This window comes from Tiliqua scincoides, chromosome 6 (assembly GCF_035046505.1).
Source record: "Tiliqua scincoides isolate rTilSci1 chromosome 6, rTilSci1.hap2, whole genome shotgun sequence".
NCBI lineage: Eukaryota > Metazoa > Chordata > Lepidosauria > Squamata > Scincidae > Tiliqua > Tiliqua scincoides.
This window is the reverse complement of record NC_089826.1, coordinates 81979545-82004284: the sequence shown is the minus strand read 5'-3', so window position 1 is coordinate 82004284 and position 24740 is coordinate 81979545. Positions and strand designations below refer to the sequence as shown.

General features: G+C 40.8%; 1 protein-coding gene across 3 annotated transcripts in view; it reads right to left on the bottom strand.

The window, feature by feature from the left end:
* The window catches only part of RAB28 (RAB28, member RAS oncogene family), a 68424-nt gene extending 48417 nt beyond the window's left edge, over positions 1–20007 (bottom strand). The window contains exons 1-4 of one of the 3 annotated variants that reach the window (XM_066632101.1): positions 19714–20007; positions 12482–12578; positions 4591–4679; positions 545–674 (exon numbers count right to left, since the gene is read on the bottom strand). In XM_066632101.1, coding sequence (XP_066488198.1) covers positions 545–674; positions 4591–4679; positions 12482–12578; positions 19714–19791 — 394 coding nt within the window. In that variant the 5' untranslated portion in view covers positions 19792–20007. The remainder of the gene's footprint in view (positions 1–544; positions 675–4590; positions 4680–12481; positions 12579–19713) is intronic. The other 2 variants (XM_066632099.1, XM_066632100.1) reach the window with 2 other exon arrangements.
* Between the last annotated feature and the right edge of the window lie 4733 nt (positions 20008–24740).

Here is a 24740-nt window from a genome sequence, read left to right as displayed (position 1 = left end):
TATTATTCTAATATGTTATACACACTAATGGTGCCATCAATCAAGCACTAAAATTGATAGTGACCATAAACAGCATTTTAGAAATGAAGAGGAAGGGGAAAAAAAGGATCAAGCTGTGTGTTGCTGACCATGCAAGGTTCAAGAAAAAAAAAATGCAGCCATTTTATATGAGAAAAATAAGGAAAACACACTGGCAAAGTTTCCCAGGTTTTATGGGTAATATCATGCTGCTAATCATTGAAGCAAGTTATTTCCGTGAAGTGATATCCCCTGGCAGACAAACATTGTGATTGCTGTCACAATATAGCCCCCCCCCTCCACATTTGGTCTAATGCATGAAATATTATATTCTACAGGCCAGAGCCTGCCAAAATCAATGCACAATGGTGCCAGTAAAATGAAAGGGACCACACATGTACCAATGTCTGCAAGATTAGGGCGCACATCACTGTGCCGTAGAGCTGCGAAAATGAAACATAGCGCTGATTTGCATTTTAGCTAGATCACCAAAACATTCCAACTAAGTAACAATTTAACAACTTACTTTTATTGCCTAGCAGTGCCACATGTGGTTGAGTTTCTGACTCTTCATTGACCTTCTTCACAACGTTATACCAGTCTTCTAAGTTTTCAAAGCTCTGCTGGTTGGTGATATCATACACCAGAAGGACAGCCTAAAAAGAAAAGATAAATGTGAAGCACAGCATGTTAAAAAAGCATGTGAATGTATATTATCTCTATCTTTTTTTCTGTAGACACAATTACTGTCACACAAAATGAACAGCTACACAAGGCTGATTTACACAGGACCCTCAGCATGTAGGGCAGTGGTTCCAAAACTGTAAGCTGTGGCTCCCTGGGGAGCCATGAAAACCTGCCAAGGAGCCACAGAATCCTCACAAAAAAACCCGCCTCCCTATACAATGCATAGAATTGTTGCCCTAACGGGGAGCCACAGCCAATGGCCTAGTAGGTCAAGGGGAGCCATTAGCTCAAAGAGTTTGGGAACCACTGCGCTTAGAACAGAGTCTCAGGTTCATACATGCTCCTCCCACGTCATGTGCCAAGTACATCAAGAAGAGACACAACTTTAAAAAGTTAAGAGGTAACAATTACAAAAAGGGGCATCTTATATTCCTAATCACACTGTATTGCAGAAAAATAGTATACTCAGAGAACTGTGGGCCCAATCCTATACAGAGCATGTTGGCTAACCTCCAGCATGCACCGTCTCAAATGCGCTGTAAGGCAAGTTTGTGGGCCATAGCTCCGGTGCTATGGAAGTGCTAGCCCAGCGCTGGGGTAGTGCCAGGGGAGCAACAGAAACCTGCCACTCAAATGTCATGTGGACCGCCAAGCAGTGGAGAGGTAGGTGGGGGCATGGAGGGAGACAGGGAGGAGGCGTGCCGGGGCAGGGGAAGGATGGAGAAGGCATACAAGGGGGAGGGAGAGGGGTGGGAGGGAGGCTGGCCGCCCGACACGGAGGCTCTTTATTCTACGCTGAGCTTCAGGTCAATGTAGAATCAAGTAGCCCCATTGTGTGGCTACATGGTTTACCTGGGGGAAAGGGGACAAAAGTCCCCTTCTCCTGAGGAGGAGGCGGCAGCAGCAGCCTGGAGCGCAATGGATGCAGCAGCAGCAGCCGCAGCCATTTCCAGCGCTGCTGCAGCCCCGCACGCCAGGCAGCTCAGGATTGGGCTGTTAGACAATTCCATGTTCACATGGAAGCCAAAATCTGTTATGATGATTCCTGAATAATTAGGTTGGCCTACAGAATTTTGTCTGTATGAGACCAACCTAGCTCTTACACATCCTCCTCTTAGTCAACAATTCCTTTTTCAACTGAAACTTTATCACCAGCACCCGTTCCTAATACCTTAAAGCTCCCACCACCCCTGGATGAGTCTTGATCAGGAGTCACTAGCCTTGAGATTACAGTGTATAGTAAAATGGCACCAACAATGATGAAAGCTGGGACAATGATCTAGTACAGCCATTTGCAACCACTGTGCCATGGCACACTGGTGTGCCGCAAATGGTCCCCAGGTTTGCCACGGGAATTTGGGAGAGGGTCATTTATTAATAGGACCATTGGGGGATGTGAGCCCACATTGACAGCTCAGCACGCCTTGCCAATTGTCAAAAAGCTGATGGTGTGCCTTGACCATTTTAGTGCCTTGCCAGTGTGCCACGAGATGAAAAGGGTTGAAAATCACTGATCTAGTATATGTTATGAACACTTACATGAGAGTAAGCCCTATTGAACACAAGGGAACTTACTCCAAGTAAACCACTTTGGATGCACTTTGGGGAAAAACGTGGGATACAAAACAATTAAATATTTATTTATCACATTTTTATACGGCCCTTCCTCAAAAGAGCTCAGGGCAGCGTACATGGCCGCTCCCCTCCTTTTGTCCTCACAACAACCCTGCGAGGTAGGTGAGACTGAGAGAAAGTGACTAGCCCAAGGTCACCCAGGAAGCTTTGTGGCTGACGGGGGATTTGAACCTGGGTCTTCCAGGTCTGTGCCCACCTCTCAAACCACTACACCACCCTGGATCTAAACATGCATAGGGCTGCACTGAGAATCTGTTATATATAATAGCAGCTGTACAGAAGCGTGATACCATAGTCTTTCGAGACTGAAGGTTGCCAACACACTGTACAGAAGATGTCAAAAGATATGGTGATGATTTCTCAGCAAAGCTCACTCTGCCTTAGATCTGGCAATTAAACAACAGCTCAGCTAACACTATGGGTCATATTTAAATATGGTCTAGGATACAGATACCCACAAATTACCAGCAATTTTGTTGTCATAACATACATTCATATTATTCTGTTTCTAGTGTAAGTTATGTTATAAGACAGCAAGCATCAAATACTGTGGCCTCAAATCAAAGGGCATGAAGCAATTATAATTCCTCATATGAATGAAATTATAATTGCAATTGTACTAGCATCATATAATGGCTAATATTCCATGGTCCAGATCTTGCATCTGGGTTACATCCTAAGCTGCACACATGGAAATAAGGTGGTATTTTGTGATGTTCTACATGCAGCCACATGTGCGCGTGCAAAAGAAATTGCACAACAATGAAGTACTGACAACTTTATATGCAGCAACTAATACATTGTGCAAGATACAGTTAGGATTCCATTAAGTTAAGAACCTGTGTACAAGAACCTAACGCTATCACTTCCATGTGTGAGAAAACCCTTATGTAAGCAGGACAACTTAAGATTCAACCCAATCATTGACTAGGTGAACCTATACAAGTCACTGTCTTCCAGGACAGCTTCTCACTGCAATAAAGGAATACAGTTAATTATAACTCGCATTACTAAGCTGTCTAATGTTTCTGATACTTATATGCTGAAAAAGCATTATATACACGTTAAAAATTAGGTGCAGCTAAATTCCATTAAAATTGATTGGATTTTTTCCCCAAATAAATGTTTTTAGGAGTGGAACTCCTTTGGAAATTGTTTTTAACTTAGGACATATGATTTCTTTCTATATTTGAAATTTCCATGTTATTGTGCGCTTTAATTTAATCTCATTTTATGGTGTTGCCTCACTTTATGTAGGAAAACATTGTTTGGCTCCACACATGTGGCAAGGTTGACTCAGAGTTGAGTAAGATGTGCTAAGCATCTGTTAACTACAGTTTTGAAAATGACTAGCTGTAAAATTTAACAAGTTTGCCCATTTTCCTTTTACTAATGTACAATTTCCAGCCTCTCTTCAATTAACAGTTTCTCCTCTATATTTATACTTTACCACACCCCAAGATCCATCTCACAAACTATTTCCTTCTTTACGATGGGAAGAAGCAGTAAACAGAAACAAAAATAGGTGCCACTGTATATGAAAATATTATCACAGCTATATGATAAGTGTATTATCCATATTTATAGCACAAGCTCTTCAAAAACTGCAGTTCTAAACTCAAATGTTGTTATGTAGCTCATCTCCAAAACAAAGGGTGCACTGTTGAAAATGCTCTTTAAGAAAGAAAAGATGTAGAGGTATTTATCTGTATTGTTACCGCTACCTTTAAATTTCACTTACTGGTAAAAGCATAGTTCATTTTCACTGTTCTGCAAGAATATTTAGCAACCTCATTACCTTCTTTTGTTCACCCTGTAAGAACTTCAGCTGGCTGAATGAATTTAATGGCATAGGATTGCTCTTAATTTCCTCTTTCTACCTTTGCTCCCCAGGAAGCATCTGCACTCAAAACAGCCACTATGCCTGCCATGCCATGGGGGATATCTAAATAACCTTGATGAAAACTGCTATTTTCAACTTAAACCACAATGTAGAGCAATGAACATCTGTTTCAGAGAACTGTTAGGGATATACAAACTAGCACTTTTGCTTCATAAAAGGAAATACTGTTCGAGCAATCCAGCACCCAAAAATTAAGCCAGACTACAAAACCAATGAACCAACAGTTTCACTTAAGCAGATGTGTTGCGCTGTAGTAGTTTCCCAAAAAAATTTTTCCTGAAAACTATTTCTACAGTAAACGTTTTAGGAAGGCTAACAATCAGAACTCTACAATAATGTAGCCATACCTGTGCACCATAGATGTATTTATCCAACATCTTGCCTCCTATTGTTTGGCCCCCTATATCCCATACTTGAAGAGTAACATTCACATTTCCTGGAAAAGAAAAAAAAACATTTTAAAAGTTGATGCATTTGACATATGCCATTTATAAACATTGGACATAAGGAATCTTTAACATTGGAGCAGCCAAAGGTGCTGCTGCGAGTGTATTTGTCTTATACAAGGAGACTAACAGCATATACAATATAGGCTTTGCTATTGCCTGTGGCAAAATGGTGGCCCGCATTTGATCAGGATCCAAAGAGCCACATAACCTGGTGTGCATATACACAGAAACTTTAGATTTATTTGGGAAACACAGCAGTCTCAGTTCTGATGACTTTTTTTTTTAACTGAGGGGTTGTTCAAAAGTTGTACTTGACATTAAATAATGCCAATTCATTAAAAGTGATAATTTGCTAAATGGAATGGGCTGCTATGTGGCAAAAAATGAAAACAAAAATCTCACAAGACTTGCATCAGCCCTTGGATACACCAAAGCAATTTTCTGGATCCCAGCTTTTGACTGGCACATGCAACTATCCATGGTAAATACAGCTTAGCTGGGATTCAAAGAGTGACTTAAGCATATGTTTGTGGGAGCCCACTGAGGTTCCGAATAGCATCCTGCTCCATCCATGCCCACTTAAAATTGTCCCTTCCCACAATTTAAAGAAGCGGTTTGTTATATAGCCTGCTGTGTGCTGAAGAAATACAAGATTAAGGGCCCAATCCTACCCAACTTTTCAGCATTGACTCAGTAGCAATGCAGCACCAAGGTAAGGTAACAAAAATTTCCTTGTTTGTTGGCACATACTGCATCGCATGTTGGCACAGCTGCAACGACACTGGAAAGTTGGATAGGATTGGGCTCTAAAGCTCGATTTGGGTGCGTGTAACTATCCAAGGACTTCTTTGGATCCTGGTCAGCAAGTGGAAAACACTGTAATTTTGTACAAATTATTGTGACTAATTTTGTATTTGGGAAAACAAAGGCAAATTTCTCTTGGGAACTGTTCACCTCAAGATCTAGGTGCCATGATCAAAAAGACCTCCTCTCTCACACCCCATCACATAATTTCTGGAAAGAAAGAGGCAGAGAGAAGGTCCTCCAAAGTAGATCAGCATTCTCAGATAATATTCATACCAAAGGAGCTAATTTCTGAGATACCCTAGTTCTGCACCATTTCAGTTTCATCCATTTTCTTTTCTGTTCAGAAGTGGGAACAACTGCCAAGAAAAGTGAAAGCTGAGCTGAGCGCATGGTACATAAGAGAACATAACATGATATGTGTACAAGGTAAAAAAAAGTACATGCTCCTGCTGAGCACATAGTACTCTCCTGTACATGCAGAAGTATTTTTTTTGGATCTTGGCTATCATCTGATGAGGTCACAAAAAAAAGACTTGAACAAAGTTGTACTCTACAGCAACTACAACTGGCCTGCATTCTAAATAACAGTCACCTACTACAATCTCTGACATTGTTTGGTCCTCTGAAGTGTTAAGTGGATTGTCAATACATTCTGGGTACACTGGGTATATTTGGGGTGCCAATTTAAAAAATGGCATTAGTTTTGCCCAATCACATCTAGTTTCAGAGATATGGCATAGCTGCATTAGTAAATATTCAACACTCTCAATATCTTATGGCAGTGGCTCCCAAACTTTTTCGACTGGCGGCTCCCATGACTTACTGGGCCATTGGCCACGGCTCCCCTTTAGGGCTAAAATCCTATTCATTGTATAGGGAGGTGGGTTTTTTGTGAGGATTCTGAGGCTCCCCTGGTTGCTTTCCATAGTTTCCTGAGGAGTCATGGCTCACAGTTTGGGAAAAACTGTCTTATGGATTTTGAACTAGCCCTGCCATTATATTGCTTTACTAAATATTCTAAAAGCAAAACCAGATCCACTTCAGATTTTTCATATAGAATACCCAGTTATTTTAATTTCAAATTTTTATAATAATTCAAATATGGGCACAATACAGCCAAACACTTTTCATTGTCACTGATTTCAAAGGAGAAGTTAAGCCACAAGCTTAAATCTCACACTGTCACTAACAAAAAACAACTTTGGCTGAATAAGGCCCTGCATAGAAATTATAGGGGGAGCGGGAGGTATGTGCCAGGTAAAGACCAAAGATTATTTCCAATTTGATGCTATTTTGTTGAAGTGTGCTCCTGTATACCTAACCAGGTATACAACCAGAAGTGTGACAAAATGCACACATGCCTTTCTTGTAAAACATTTTACATATATGCCCAAGTTATGTAATTTATTATTTTATAAATCATTATAACCAGCATTAACATTTCTAGGGCAAAATATATTGCCAATATATACCACACCAGTAAAAGATATACCACTTCAGTGAAAAGTTCAATCAGTACAGCCCAGACAACACAAAATCACTATATACTATGCTCAAGTTATGTGAACTGCCAATGCAAGTTTTCTTCTAGACAAAAATCCCCAAATAAATGCTTTAACATCAAGACCTATAAAGCTGTTACCATTTTCTTGACAGAAATTCTCTGCCCTTAAGAATGAACTTTATGACAGAAATTCAATAGGTGCAACTTTCCCCAAGATGACATTTACACAAGCATCTGCCAAGTGTCTGCTGATTATGTTGGTTAAAGGTGCAGCCCCTCAGTCAGGAAAAAGTGATTTCAGAACCTAAAGGTTAAGAAGTTACAAATTCCACTGTAATAATATTCTTGTAGTCCCAACGATAGATATCATGCTGAGAGGAAGTGGAAGGACTGTACATGAACAGGGAGAAAGCTAGTTGGGACTTCAGATTGATTTCATCCTTTATATTGCAGGAAGGTAAAAAAATCCAATATGCTTTGCTTTTCTGATTTTTAATTGTAGTAGTAAAAATTATCAGAACCTGTAACCATAATAAGGATATATTTTACTTCTCTGAAGTGTAGCAAAGTTTAAAAAACCACATTGCACGTATGGTGCTCAATATTTATTAAGTACAAATAGTATCTTATTTCAATTATGTTAATTCTATATAGTTAAATTAATATAAACTACAGCTGGAACGCTGCACAACTTTATACACATATTCCTACTGAGGTGACATGTAACTGGGGAAAATGCATGTATCCTTAACAATATACAACTTAATACAAATATTAAATATAAGCTTTCCTATTTGAACTTTTTAAAAAATCCTCTAAAAATTGCTAAAAATTTGGTTGCAGATTTTAGTACTTTTACTAAGCGCCGGATGATCAAATAAAGTGTACACTGTACAAGGTTGCATGAGAAAGTTATCCAGTGCAGCTAATGAATTTGTCTATGTTGAAGAGAAATCTGTAGTGACTGTATAAACAGGACTGGAATAATCTTTCTGCATAAGACAACTAGCTTATTTCAGCAGCTCTTCTTATTCCATGTAAACATATGCATAGAGTACAATCCATGAGGCATCTTTCCTGGGCAAGTCACATGCAAATAAATGGACACTCATTCATTCAATGAACTTCGTCATGGATTACACCTGAAGCCACCAAGCAAACAGCATTGCTGACTCTGAAGACTAACCTACTATCTCCTTATGAGCAATTGAATTATGAATGCAGCATTTCATTAAGAGTTTAGCCTTCAAAAACACGTTTTTAAGAACAAGTATTTTTCTCCCTGAAAATATACTTACATTGTCTCCGACTATATTCCTAGAATCTTGATCTTAAGTTAATTTATTTGATGGTTCTTTCCACTTAAATTTATGAAACTTATGAAATGTACTCAAAACATGTAGGAAGTTAAATGAGAATTAGGATCCAATTCTATCCAACTTTCCAGTGCCAATGCAAACACAATGCAGCCCCAAGGAAAGGGAGCAAACATTCCCTTATCCTGAGGAAGCCTCCGTGACTGCCACTACACAGAATGCAGCACATGCCCTGTTGGCATGGCTGTATCAGTGCTGGAAAGTTGGATAGGATTGTGCCCTTACTTGCAGTCACACAAAATGTACATTTTCCAGATGAATCCAAAATATTTCACTTATGTTTTCTCCAGATCCCTAGTAAGAAATAAAACTATAAGGATTACAGAATATCCATGAAGGCATCACACAATGCTAAATATTCCTAGTAACTACACCCTGTTGGACATTTTTTATAGGATTGCATAATGCTTTTGTGGTCACTGACAACAAAAACATCCCCACATTTTCTTTAAAATTGAAGTGTGCATATGAGCAGTTTTAATAGTTCTACAAAAAAAATTGCTGATTTATTTATGTTTATTTATATTATTTATTTATTTTTGTACTCTACAGGAAATAGTGTTCAATTGAAAGCAATGCAGAGCTTACGAGGGAACATAGGGCAGGAATCCAAACACTTTTGGTCAGAACTGAAGCCACTACCAGGCTTCAACAGCCACCTTCTAAAAGTATACTTGGGGCATGGTTAACCTTACTTAAAGTTCTACACAGTCAAGATGGAACTAAAAACACATGTCTGTCCACCTCTTTTACTGAGGACTTTTAAAAGCCTTTTCACAGTGGAACCCTGTTTACTGGACTATACCCACAACCTTCCTGAAAGTATTTTGACTATGACTGTTAAGAAGCTCTATCTGCAAAACCTCCAACTAACAGATACCCTATTTTAAGCAGAGAAATCTGCACAGTGGTTGCATCCAGACTATACAGCACAGTGGATCATGAAATGGAACACTACTGGGAACATAATTACCTTAAACAGAAAGAATGAGATTCGTTTAACACTAATCTGTTGCATCTCCCCAATTCTAATGCCCACCTCCAGCTGTTATAATATCAAGTAGGTCAATTCCGTCCAAATACTAGTTCTGGGGGAGGGGGGGCTACTAAGCATGCATGGGCTGCACAAGGTGGGGAGAAAGAATACCTTCACATCTGTAAACTTCAAAGAAAGAGTATGTGTGTTGAAGTACATCAGTCAGTTCCCAGAGGATATGAAAACAAGTACTTCATTTTGGGTTGGCCTTGTTTTACTTGCATTCTTACTGCCCTAGTTAACTATTCATATGTAATACTTTGTACATGGTGCTGAATGATATTTGAAGATTTGTACTGAAAAAGGTAAACCCTAAATCTTAATATAGTGGCCCCAATGCTGAGAATCTCATGAACACAAATAGGCTGAGCATGATGAGGATCATACCAGCCATACAGATGGTTTCCTGTCAGCCTTGACATCACTGAAAACTTGTTGAGTGGGAAAGAGGTGCACTCAATCAGCTCACATTCCCACTGCAAACAATTGACAAAGCCATGGTTCCCAAACCTTTTCAACTGGCAGCTCCCTGGACCTACTGAGCCACAGGCCATGGCTCCCCATTAGGGATACAATCCTACACATTATATAGGGTGATGGGCTTTTCACAATGATTCTGCAGCTGCCCTGGCTGGTTTCCATGGCACCTGCCACACAGTTCTTGAACCACTGGTCAAAACTAAATAATAACAACAACAACAACAACTGGTTATTTATATACCGCCTTTCTGGTCATCAGATTACTCCTCTGACTTTATTCAAGGCGGTTTACATAGGCAGGCTGTCACCCATGTGTTCAGCAATGTGGCTCCTGAAAGAGTACAACACAGAAACTCTTTCAGAAACAACAGGAGCTCAAAGTGGGGTTCAATTCCTTCCTTTGCACACGCAGACCCAATCCAGAAGTTCACAGAAGTCTGGTTAGGGACATGGGAAATGCTTGCTGAATTGCTGCAACTACAAAGAACATCCCATTAATTTCAGCCAAATGTACTTCTGTGTAAATGTGTTAGGATCTTTGACTTTGCCAATCCTTTGCTGAACTTTCATTTAACCTGTATTATGAGGTTACTAGATTCAAGACTGCTACATAGAAGGCTGTCAAATATAAACTGAAATCAATATAGTTTTTGATAAATTAGATGTTTTTGAACAGGGAAGCAAAATCAGCACGGGCATTCAAAATAATATATTTGAGTGTTTTAAGTCATCGTAAAAATATATAAACATGTACGCTAAAAAATGCTGTAACTGAAGAGCTGCAATTTATTATGTCCCTCTGGTGAATGTAAACAGAAGAACTGTTTAATAATTCCTTGAAGAAAATGCAACATCAGTTATTCCACTTTTAAGAATAACCAATGTTGTTAAAATTAAAACTTAATTCATCTCTATGCCACAAAAGCACATTTTAAACCATAAAAGGATTCCCATTCTCCAGCAAAAAATTATGTGTCTGGAAAAACTAGGTTTGAAAAGCTAGGCTATCATTCACAAAATAATTTGTGGAAAACTCTACAGAAATAATTATTCTACTTCCTGCACCAACACCTAAATAATTGAAAACTGGTAATAAATACCGATAAAAAAATATGCAGAAGCTCTGAGAAAATTATGAGAATTTGTGAGAAAAATAATTGCAGGACATAATTGCGAGTAGAGAAAAAACTAGATATTTTTCCAAGCATTCCATCCCATTTCAGCATTCCATAATATACTAATAAGTATACTTAGGAGCAGTTATAGTGGGGGGAGGGGAATTCACAGAAATATATGTTCTCAGCATATAAGTTCTCACATGCACAAGGCACACATTCCATTCACTAGTACTAGTGTAAATATTATACATACTCTTACTTCTACAGGACCAACAGAATTAGTTTTTCAATTCTTAAAGAAATTGGCGATCAAAGTTGGAATTAATACTACACTGAAAAATCCATACAAATTGATTATTAGCAGGGCTAGAAATATCCCAAGAACCTGGTGAAACTGATGTTAGGGCTTAAACATTTGAACTCTTTTTTTCAAGCCTGTGCAAGGCTGGCACTTCTAAAATTTGAAATTGGCTCTTCAGAGTTTGATGCTAGCTTCTCAGAATCTAAAATATTTTGGAGTCCTAATTATTGGCATGATAGTTTAATATGATGTTCCAGAGAGTGTGTTGGGGAGGGGGTTAGCAAAACAATCACCACCACTACCATACATTCTGTTCAATTAAACTACACTTCATTTGTATTCTCATGGAATATCCCTGAAATAATAAAAAATCAATCTTGCAGCACCATTATCAATTCTCCCTGCAGTGACATAGAGAAAATACTCTCTCCAGTTTTGGTTTGTTAAGCACACCAGGGGAAAATGGATTCAATAGAATATTTTTATACTTACAAATTGAATTAGGATAAAAATGAATAAATGGCTCATTTTAGACCCCCAATTGTTTAGAAACAAATTTTTAAGAACTTGCCATTCTTTTTAAATTATTTCTTTGCGTTTTCCATGCAGCATGCTAATACTGGCATCTAAATAGTTTCTTTGCATCCTGAAGTGAAACATCTTGAATGCTCAAACTGTATTTTTATGAGCGCCTGGGGACCCTGAATTTTAGTGGTCTATTAAATGCCAGCAATTTCATGCTGCCTTGCATAAGACAGCATTCACCTAGCAATTCCATAGCTACATTATATATATACCCTCAACCTAAGTAAAAGTGCGGAATATTTTATCTAAAATCATATTCATTTCAAAAAAAGCATTTTGCTATTACTGCATTTACTTTTCTTTAGCTTCTCGTTTGTACATGGTATTACCTACTTAAAAATCCTAGATGTAGGAAGCTAAGTCCAACACTTTCAAGAACGAAATACCTCACATGCAGCACAAAATGATGTAATTGCAAATACACAGTTCTTTATCAGAGCATATCCTGCATTAGAAATTAAAAATATTGTAACAACCCTTAAAGTTCCATATTAGAGTTCTGTTCTTAAGTACAGAATGTGTTTCTCAACACTTTGTTGTTACTCCCACTTTTCTATATTATGCATGTTAATCTCTTCTTACCTGGTAGAGTTATTCTTTTCAAAAAGAAGTCAAGTCCTACGGTTTGTTTGTACTGCTTCCCAAAAGCTTCTTGAGCAAAACGTGTGGCTAAGGACGTCTAAAAACAGAATCACATCAAATCCATTTGGTATCATAAAAACTATAACTAAAGTCTAATGCTATAAAATAAAAATTAGGCAATTTTTTTTAGATCAATGACTGTTAACACTTCAGTTACTTGCACAGCAATATAGAAAGAAATCCTAGTCAGCTATATATAAGATAATTCAAAGGAAAATATAGCAGGAAAAATGAGAAACATTTAGACATGCAGCCCAACCCTCTGCATACTTACTAAAGAGTAAGTCCCACTGAACCCGAAGCCCAACTAAGCAGGTATAAAATTGCAGCCTTCGATTATATTCATAAAGAATAGGCATTTGGAGAATGCTTTTTTGCTGAATGTCGTAAGTGCACTCAGATTACCATTTCTAAAATATTATTAAAATACCTAAAGCAAAAGCAATATTTTTTCTCTCTTTTAAATGCAAGACCGTTTAGGCCGACTGGAAAGCTAAACGTTTTAGAATGAAAAAATTAATTAAATACACATACTATATCCCAATATCATACACAAGGCACAGGCTGCTCCTGCATAGAGCACAAATACATTCTCAGATCCAAGATCCTGACAATACTTTCCATTGTAAAACATGTCAGAATTTTTATCTCATTTGTTCTCATAATGGCACTGATCAGGACACCCCCCCCCCCAAAAAAAACACACTTGTGGGAGAGGGCACTTTAGCTTTGATTAGCACCCATCTCCCCATTCAGATAACTGCTGAAGCCGACAACACAATCCTATGCATGTCTACTCAGAAGTAAGTAACATTATGTTCAGCGAAGCTTACTCCCAGGGGAAGTGTGTATAGGATTGCAGCCTGAGGGGAATAGCAAATCCAGTTTGTGATGTGGCCAGAAGGTATGCAGATGAAAGGAAATGTTTTTACTGTGTAGGCTAGCACAAGCTCTTGAGCATGTCTAAAGAAGCACTTCGAACCTCATACACTATAAGATGGGTAATGATTACTCCTCACAAAGAGAAAACTGAGGCAGAAAGGTAGCCATTTGAATAGTGCAGCCCATGGAAAATCTGAACCCAGAACTCCTAGAAGCAAATTCAAAATGCTTTCCACTGGAATTTAATATACAGGAGACATCAGGTCTACTGAAGTTATGGACATATGCAAATCTTTAGAGGACATTCCTAGAAAATAAGAAGCAATAAAAAGCAAACTCTACTTAGGGCGCAAACCTAACCCCTTATGTCAGTGCTTTCCAGCATTGGCATAGCGGTGCCAATGGGACATGTGCTGCATCCTGCAGTTGGGTGTCACTCATGGAGGCCTCCTCAAAGTAAGGGAATGTTTATTCCCTTACCTCAGAGTTGCATTGCCCTTATGTCGGTGCTGGAAAGCACCAACATAAGGGGTTAGGATCGCGCCCTTAGAAGCTTCAAGTATTCATTCTGCATCACTTGAAGAAAAATCTTCTGAGTGCAATGGAATACATTTCTCAAAAGAACAAAGTCTTAACTACATAGTTCTGACCATAAACCAAAGACTTCTGAAAAGAGGGAAAGACAAATTTAGACTAATTTAGACAAAGTTACAGGTTATTATTTTCCAAAATAATCAATCCATATTGCAAAGGGTTGTCAGTAATTGCAGTAATCCCATTCATTTCTATTAAAAGGATATTCAGACTAACATTAATTTGAAATTTTGACCAGAAAATTATATTTCAGGCAAAATTAGAATATTCCAAAATTAAAATACTGAAGAGGTTTACAAGAAGAATATAAATATTAGAACTTCAGAGAAAACTACAAATAACTGGATTAGAGTAAGCCATGGAAGAAATCAACAAAAATTCCTCTTATCCTGCAATCTGCCTATTCTTACCTTAAACATCCCTTCTTTTTGATAAGAAAAGGAAAATATATTTAGCATATATTTATAGCTAAATATAAACTTTGGAGATACAGAAACCTCCAGTAGGGTTATATATTTTATGCCTTCATCCTTGATTTAAGGACTTTGTAAATATTAACTTTATCACTCTGTGACACTCAATATTCCCTAAAGGTTTCTCAAGGCGTTAATGAAAACATGCATTGGGGTTAACAGCTGCCAATATGAGCAAAAAGTTATCAACAGCACAGCAAAGATCTTTTAAAGAACGTTCCCTGCATCCTCCACTTAATGCAAAAGAACATATAGCAGAAAATCATTGGCTAGGTCCCTTCTTCTTTTTCTGTTAATGAATGTAATGGTATATACAAGGTTGTATGCCAAATGCCTTGAAAAAACAAGACTTCTAGCCAAAGATTTATCCCCCAAGAATAATGGTATCAAGCAGATAAACACCTTATTCAGGGATTGGCTTTCCTCATAGGACGTTTGGGTTCAAAAATCCAGAAAACTAATTCTAAAATTAGTTTTTAGCGGTTTCTTTTTTAATGGAGTTTCAAGTTTGTAAAAACTCCAACAGCCTTTCTGTGATTGACAGCTGTGAGCCTCAACTCATTTGACTATTAGAATCAGCAATTTGAAAGCAAGACAGATCACAGTCTAGTGACATGTATAAGTAAAATCCTGAAACAATTCAAAACAAAACCTTGATGTGCAATTCACCTATTTTTGTCACTTTGATTTTACTGAAATCTAAGGATTCACACACAGTCACGCTGGCCCCATAGCACAAGGCATCTTCCCTGTCTCTCCTCCTCACTGTAGCCTCCTAAATAGCTGCTCCTGAGGATCAGTCTCAAGGCTAAGGAACACTGTGGAACCCTAGTTAAGGAACACTACTATATGGATCAAGTATTGTTGGGCCCAGAACAATAAAGAGCATCAAGAGTACTGGCACAAAGTCCTCCCTATATCCCATGCCCATCAGGAACAGCTGAATTATTGGGTTTACATCAAGGCTGTCAAACATAAACCATGAGAACTTTACTGATAGCCAATCCTATCCAACTTTCCAGCATCGATTGCAGCCACAATGCAGCCCTGTGGTAAGGGAATAAAATATCACTTTGAGGAGGCCTCTGTCACAATCCCCTTGGCACAGCTGCACTAGTACTGGAAAGTTGGATAGGACTGGGCCCTGAGTTGTTTAGGGTTACCAATGTGGCCAACAGCATCCCAATTTCTCCACAGAATTGCAGTTCCCAAGATTGAGAAGATGAGGGAGAGAGAGAGAGAGAGAAAAAAAAAATGCTATAAAACCCCTTCCATGCTATTTGTAGATGTGCCTGTTTTAATTCTACAGCTTGTTCATTTCATTAGTGGTTCATCATTCAAGGCAGTTCATAGCCGCCTTGGGTCCCTTTGGGGAGAAGGGCGGGGTATAAATAAAGTTATTATTTATTTTATTCATCAACATTCTCTAACCACTTTTTTTGCCATATCATTTATTGACTGTTAATAATCTTCAGCAGTCTTCTCTTAATCTTCCCATTTCTCTACTTGCTTATACCAACAGGTAGATGGGACTCGTTAGCCTGGGAAGGCAGCTCATCTGAGAGAAGGAAAACTGATCCCAAACCTCCACTGCCTTTTGGCTACATCCAGTTATGGAAAAGGCTTCAGGAGTCAACCTCGAGGCAAAATCCGGAGCCAGAGTCCCTGAGGCAGTTCATGGCTGAACACAAGTCACGTTCTGGCAACTCCTGCAACGCCACTGGAACCAACCATATTGGCCTCTGCCTTTCCATTGGACCATTTCAGCAACGTGGAGAGGAGGAATTTGCTGCATGGGAAACAGTCCATATCTACTTTACCCAGGCTTTGCGCACTGGAGAGGACACTCTTCCAAAACCACCATTCAGAGCACGATACCATAGTCTTCCAAGACTGAAGGATGCCAACATGGATATACCAACCACTCTTTTCGCTACCAGTGTTGCCAATGACTTCACTTTCCAAAACATGCACAGTATCTCCTAACTCCATCGTGGTTCCTTAGTTGACAACCCTGAGAGTTCATAGTTTCTCTAGAATAAGGACTATTGTCCAGTGGAAGAACTATGGATGCTACCTTAAGATATTACTGAACCAAAAAGATTTCTTCTCAACTTTTCAACTTTCAAATTTCTTACAACTTCACTTGACATGTTGTACAACCTTATGCATGTTCACTAAATCCCATTGTCTTCCATGGGGCTTATTCCCAGGGAAACGTACACAGGATTGCAGCCTGAGCTCTCATTTCCAGAGTTTTGAAATTTTACATTTTTAAAAAAGATCTAAAAGCCATTATCATTATGTAAAGGCGGAGCAGTCCTAAACAAACAGTCCTGTGTGGAAGCCCCTTTAATTCAATGGAATGTACTCCCAAACAGCCTTGCAAAGAAGGCTGAGCTCTCACAAACCACAGATAAACTAAACTTGCACTGGGCTTTGCCACTTCACAGGACTGGCCAATCAGACATAGAAGAACTTTCTTCCACACAGGAAACAAGACAGCAGGAAAGAGATCTCCAGACTAACCTTCTCCCAGACAGGTTAATGTTTCTTACACGTAGAAAAGATGTGCACAGAAGAATATTAGTCCATGAGGTGAAGCAATACCTGCCACATCAAGCCCAGGCACTGTCATTGCTCAGACATTCTTCTGGGAAAACAGGGGTGCCATAAAAAAATCCAACAAGGGTCCCTCTTAATATTTAGCATTTATAGAAGGCTTTTAGACTAACAGAGCAGCCCCACTGGATCAGGCCATAGGCCCATTTAGTCCAGCTTCTTGTATCTCACAGTGGCCCACCAGATGCCCAAGGGAGCACCACAAGACAACAAGAGACTGCATCCTGGTGCCCTACTTGCATTTGGCTTTCAGAGGTAGCCTACTTCTAGAACCAAGAGATTACACATACCCATCGTGGTTTGTCACCTATGATGGACTTTTCATCCATAAACCTGTCCAATTCCCTTTCAAAGGCATCTTGGCCAAACACCATCACCACATCCTGTGGCAAGGAGTTTCACAGATACATTTACACGCTGAGTAAAGACATATTTTCAAAGTATTCCATATATTCAGCATCCTGTTGCAATGCTTTACAACAGCATTTCTCAACATTTGTCCCCCGCTGTACCACTTCATACGGTCCACCTATTGGAAGTACCACCAAAAGTACCGGGTGATGATTTCATCACCAGTTACTTCCAGTTTGGGAGGTCAGACATAACACAGTAAACACTGGTAAGAGGCTCAGGGTGGACGTGAGGACTTTGTGCGTGAAAAGCACAGGCCGGAGCTCTGCTTGCTGAGCAGAACCTCCTACCACTGTTTGTCAAGTTGCATTGCTGGACGCACTGCCAGGCAGCAGAGGTCTAGGGGTCTCATAAGCACCACCAACCACAGTAACATCACTAGGTGCAGGCCACACTGGGTGACATGCACAAGGGACTGACACCACTATTGGCCAAGATTTTTAAAATCTTAGTATTTTGGAATACCAGGTGGCAAGTTCCAGGGCTCCCGTGAGTACCACCAGACAGCACCTGGTACCTGTATTTATTTTATTTTTCACATTTTTATACCGCCCTTCCTCCAAAGAGCTCAGGGCAATGTACACAGCTGCTCCCCTCCTTCTTGTCCTCACAACAACCCTGTGAGGCAGGTGAGGCTGAGAGAAAGTGACTGGCCCAAGGTCACCCAGGAAGCTTCGTGGCTGAGGGGAGATTTGAACCTGGACCATCCAGGTCTAAGTCCACCTCCCAAACCACTACACCACCCTGGCTCTCTACCTGTACCACTGGTTGAGAAACACTGTTCTATTCTATTAAAAGTTATAGCCAAAAAACCACCAGGAGCAGAGCAATGGAGCATCACCATACCCACTACCCAGGGCATTGGCCCATCCATTGCATGGGAGAAAGTTCATCATGGGGGCTGATGAACCATAAGAACAGCCCCACTGGATCTGGCCATAGGCCCATCTAGTCCAGCTTCCTGTATCTCACAGCGGCCCACCAAATGCCCCAGGGAGCACACCAGATAACAAGAGACTCATCCTGGTGCCCTCCCTTGCATCTGGCCTTCTGACATAGCCCATTTCTAAAATCAGGAAGTTGCGCATACACATCATGGCTTGTACCCCGTAATGGATTTTCCTCCAGAAACTTGTCCAATCCCCTTTTAAAGACGTCCAGGCCAGATGCCGTCACCACATCCTGTGGCAAGGAGTTCCACAGACCAACCACACGCTGAGTAAAAAAATATTTTCTCTTGTCTGTTCTAACTCTCCCAACACTCAATTTTAGTGGATGTCCCCTGGTTCTGGTATTATGTGAGAGTGTAAAGAGCATCTCCCTATCCACTCTGTCCATTCCCTGCATAATTTTGTATGTCTCAATCATGTCCCCCCTCAGGCGTCTCTTTTCTAGGCTTCAGAGGCCCAAACGCCGTAGCCTTTCTTCGTATTCCATCGTATTCCATTCGTATTCTTGTATTCCATTCCGGGTGACGCAAACTCTAGGGACACCACTGACCAGACACCATCTCAAATACCACTGGTGGCTGAGAAACACTGCCTTACAGCAACCTGTAAAGCAGGTCATGCACAACCTGATATTGCAGGTGGGGGGGGAGGCTGGTGGAAAGAGACCAAGCCTGCAGTCTGATGCACAGTTACATAGGAGTAAGTCCCACTGAATTCAGTGGGACTACTTCTGAATAGGCAAGCATAGGATTTCAGTGTGAGTTGAGTGTATGGGTGGCTTAAGGTCTGCACCCTGTGCATTTCTACTCAGAAGTAAGTCCCATTGTAAACAATGGAGCTTACTTACAACGCAGGTAACAGTGGATAGGATTGCAGCCCTAGTGAATACATGACTCCCAGAGTCAGGCTGAAACCCTATGCACACTTTCCTGGGAGTAAGCCCCATAGACTATAATGGGGCTTACTTCTGAGTAGGCATGTCTAGCACTGGATTCTAAGGCTGCCATCCTATGCACACTTTCCTGGGAGTAAGCCCCATTGACTACATGGGGCTCACTTTTGAGCAGACCCGCACAGGACTGCGTCGAGCCTCCTGGCGACGCACGAGCTCTCCGGCTGCACGGGGCGAGAAGCCGGTCTGGCACACACACAGGCTCTGTCGCCTCCCCGCTGGGCAAGGAGCACTGCTCTCGCGAGACACGGCGAGATCTGCGGCCGCGGGGACCCTCGCCCGACTGACCTTGCCCGAGGTCCCGTCGCCCAAGACCACGAACTTGAGCTGCCGGTCGGCACACTCATCCTCCTCGGAGTCCGACATGGCCCCGCTGGCCGGCAGGGCCGAGAGCCGCGCGCATCCGCTCACGGGGGCGGCAGCAGCGGCAACACCCCCGCCGCCATCTTGGTCCCCTCAGCGCCCGTCGCTAGGGCAGGCGGCGGGCGAGACCATCGGCGCGGGGGACAAAGGCAGGCGCCATGAAGCCGCGGAAAACACTTAGGCGGGGGCGGCCGCCGCAAGGAAACGACGCCGGGGCCGGAGAATGAGGGGGGGCTGAGAGACGGGGAAGAAAGGGGGAGCGAGAGACGCCTCCGCCGGAGACTCTCAGCGCTGACACTTTCTCCCCCCCTGAAGCGAATGGTTCAGCCCACAGCCCTAGAACGAGTGACCGCCAATGGTTCGCTCTCCTAGCAACGCCCGGAGTGGTAACTGAGGCCCCGTGACACGTGACAGGAGAGAAAGAGGGAACGCCCCTTTTACCTGCCATGGGGCGTGACCGGAAGTAGACCTGCCTGTCAATAACACAAAAGGGGCGGGGTTTCGCAGGGAGACGTTGCGCATGCGCATTGGGATAGGAAGACCTTGAATAGGTGATCTGATTGGATGGCGGCAACAAGTCTGAAGGCTGTAAAGGTGCAGACCACGTGACTTCTGGGAGGCTAATGATTTTTAGACTATTATCGACTGAATTGAATTTACTCTTGTAATTTTTAAGTGGCACAAAAATAAATAAAACTATTATTTTATTTTATTCAATATAATTTAATTATAAATAATTTAATTAACATTTATAATTTAATTCTTATTAAACATTAATTTTATTATTTTTAATAAATTAATATAAATATAATTTAATATAATATATTATAATATATAATAATAATATATAATTTATATAAATATAATATAAATATATGAGTATAATAAATATAAATAAATATAATTAATTAATTATATAATGTGGTATTTAAGTGTCACAAAATAAATAAAAATGAAAAATTAAATTTTTATTTTATCTAATTTAATTATAAATAATTTAAATTAACATTATGATTTAATTTTATTGAATATTAAATGCTATTATTTAATAATAACTTTCTATAGCATAATTTTTAAGTATCAAATTAAAAAATTGAAAAATATTTAATTTATTAACAACATAAAATAATATTTTATTATATATTTAATATTTTTGTTTTAGTGATAAAATAAAAATAATATTTTGTTATTTATTTAATGAAACCAAAATAAAATAATATTTATAAATATTATTAAAATAAACATTATATAATTATAGATATTATAAATATTATAAAATAAATTTATTCTATAAATTAGCTTTGTGAACTAGTCTGGTTGAAAAGTGGTATAAGTATTTTTATTTAAAATAATAAATTAATGCAAATTCATGAATAGGACTAGTTTTTTGTTTTGTTTTTGTTTTTTTTAATAAACAAATTGGATCACCCTTCAACTTCTTGGTGTCAAAGACTGGAAAGTGAACTGGGGCATGTATTCTGCAAGACATCTTGCAGGGGTAATGTCAAGCTACTATTATTCCACATAGCCCCCAATTCCAAACCTTTGGTCAAGATCCCCCATGAAAAAGGACTGACAGCCCAATCCTGAGATGCCCAGAGGAGCAGTGGCACAAAAATAGCTGGCGCTGCATCCTATGCATGCTGGGCAGCTGGCAGCGTCTCCTTTGGGGAAGGGGACGTTCGTCTCCTTTCCCCAGGGAAAGACCCAAGTCCAACAATGGGGCTATTCATAGCAGGTGCAGAGTTGAGAAGTCCCATGTCAGACAGGGACCTCCAACGCAGTGTTCTGGATCTAGCGGAGCAGAACAGAACTGGTGGGGTATTGCTATTCCAGAATCCAGATTACTATAGGACAGTGATTCCCAAACTGTGGGTCTGGATTGACCAGTGGGTCGCAACCCAATTTTTGATGGGTCCTAAAACTGATAAGCTGATAGCTGAGAAGGAAATGTATTGAGCCATATGGAAACCATAGCAGAGTAGCATGTGCATGTTTACTCATCAGTAGGTGATCCTGACTCAGCCAAATTTAAAGGGCCGGCCTAGGGGAATGCAAACATGGTCCCTGTCAGATAAACAGACCACAACAAACTCTCAAGAAGGAAGTCCCTCCCCACCCCATCCCCCTCCCACTGACAAAGAAAATGTATTGAACCCTATGGAAAGCAAAACTGAGTCACACATGTGCATTTACTCATGAGTAGATAAATGTGGCTTTGTCCATTGCAAAGGGGAACACAAGGCCATCATAATGGTCCTGATTCGATGAACATGGAGTTCAACAGCGTTCCAGAATGTGGTCCCCCCCCCCCACCCATAGTAAAAAAGCTAAAAAAAGACTTAAGCAAAGTGGAACTTTATTTTTGTAAAACTAGGTCCCAATACAGATTCATTAAAAAAGTGGGTCCCAGTGCTAGAAGGTTTAGGAAACAGGCTATAGGGTAGAAGGATGTAGTCTTATGAATGCAGATTACTACAGCAAACAAGGATGTGGTGGTGCCTTTGGGAGATAAATAAGGAACATCTGGGAGCCATCTCCTGGGAAGAGCAGACTTGGCAACCGCATAACCGCTGAGAAGAAGTCAACTCAAACCAAAATCTTCACATGGCCGAAGTAACGATGAGTGTTATGTAGCAATTGTCTTTTACAGCTGTTTTTAAAAAGAATAATCTGTGGTTAGGGTTTTATCTGTTGGAATCAACCTCTGGACTATACTTGTCCATGATGGGATATTTCGCAATGAACTGTGGAGACTGGAAGAATGGAATAGGGGCACATGAATGGTCAGGCCCTTGATTTTTGTTCATGAGCTGCTTTAGTAAACTGAGATAATGGTGTCAAGAATGCTCTGCGTTAAATAATGTTCTTGTCAGCAATTCAGTTTCCCAAGAGGATAATCCCTCTAGGTTTTATGAGCAATGCATTTACTACATGGAAAAGAAATTATATCTGTAGGCAGGGCCTGGCAGATCAAAGTAACAAGTCCCCACCATCAACTCTTAGTGTTGTGCAGATTTTGAAAAGAACTGAGCATCAACAACTGAGGTTGCTTTTCCAACTTTCTGGCCTGTGAAATTATGTGAAATGCTTTGAACACACCCTGTCACTGTTTATTACGTAGTTAGTAGCACTGTGGGGCTTACTTTCTGATCTGTTTCGGATTCCAGAATAAGAGCCCAATCCTATCAATCTTTACAGCCAACGCTGCAGCCCAGCACCACTGCTGGGTGTCACAAACGTGCCATAAGGCATGTTTCTGCCTCCCTACAAGTAAACAGGGCCAGCAAGGAGGCCTGTGCTGCCCCATCAGCACCAAGGAGGAACCCCCTAGCTGCCAGCGGAGTAAAGGTAAGCGCCAAGCGGCACAAGGCATAGGGAGAGTGGTGGCGTGGTGAGGCATTCCTGGGCAGGGGAGGGCAGAACAGGAGTGCCACCCATCCAGAAGGAGGGTGGAACTAGAGGAGGCTTCCTCCACCAGATCCTATCCCTTGTCCCAGATGTGGAAGCCCAACAGAGGGCTTCTCAAATCTGCACCAGAAATTTAGCTGGCGCAGACTCAGAAAGCCCCATTGTGGGGGTTGGGATTTTACTTGAGGAAGGGGATTATTGTCCCCTTCCCCTGAGTAGACCTCAAGCAGCCTTCATAAGAACATAAGAACAGCCCCACTGGATCAGGCCATAGGCCCATCTAGTCCAGCTTCCTGTATCTCACAGCGGCCCACCAAATGCCCCAGGGAGCACACCAGATAACAAGAGACCTCATCCTGGTGCCCTCCCTTGCATCTGGCATTCTGACATAACCCATTTCTAAAATCAGGAGGTTGCGCATACACATCATGGCTTGTACCCCATAATGGATTTTTCCTCCAGAAACTTGTCCAATCCCCTTTTAAAGGCGTCTAGGCTAGACGCCATCACCACATCCTGTGGCAAGGAGTTCCACAGACCGACCACACGCTGAGTAAAGAAATATTTTCTTTTGTCTGTCCTAACCCGCCCAACACTCAATTTTAGTGGATGTCCCCTGGTTCTGGTATTATGTGAGAGTGTAAAGAGCATCTCCCTATCCACTCTGTCCATCCCCTGCATAATTTTGTATGTCTCAATCATGTCCCCCCTCGGGCGCCTCTTTTCTAGGCTGAAGAGGCCCAAACGCCATAGCCTTTCCTCATAAGGAAGGTGCCCCAGCCCCGTAATCATCTTAGTCGCTCTTTTTTGCACCTTTTCCATTTCCACTATGTCTTTTTTGAGATGTGGCGACCAGAACTGGACACAATACTCCAGGTGTGGCCTTACCATAGATTTGTACAACGGCATTATAATACTAGCCGTTTTGTTCTCAATACCCTTCCTAATGATCCCAAGCATAGAATTGGCCTTCTTCACTGCCGCCGCACTTCCTGGCCCGGAAGGATACAGCAGTGGCCATTTCAGAGCTACTGTGCTGCTTGGCACCGGGAAGTATAGGATTGGGCTGTAAATATGGCTGCTTCCTTGCTCTGCTAACTGGGAAAATCTGCAAGTGGTGCTCTTATAATTCCCTTTTCACCCCAGAATACAGTTTTTCCCAGTGGTTGTTTGCTGCTGTTTCTTCTGCATCTTTAAAAAAAAAAAAAAAAAGATTGTGAGCTTATTTGGAACAGGGAACCATTTGTTTATTTCAGCTTTGTAAACTACTTTTTAAACTTCTCCAGTGAAAATCAATGGAACATCATGTATTGCACACCTATACCCATTTTCCTGCAAATAAATTCCCTTGAACTCAATGGACTTCTGAATAGACATGCATAGGATTCTGCTGTTAATGATGCAAAATTCCCGCAGCAATTAACAGAGACCAGTACTGTTCATAAGAACAGCCCCACTGGATCAGGCCATAGGCCCATCTAGTCCAGCTTCCTGTATCTCACAGCAGCCCACCAAATGCCCCAGGGAGCAAACCAGACATC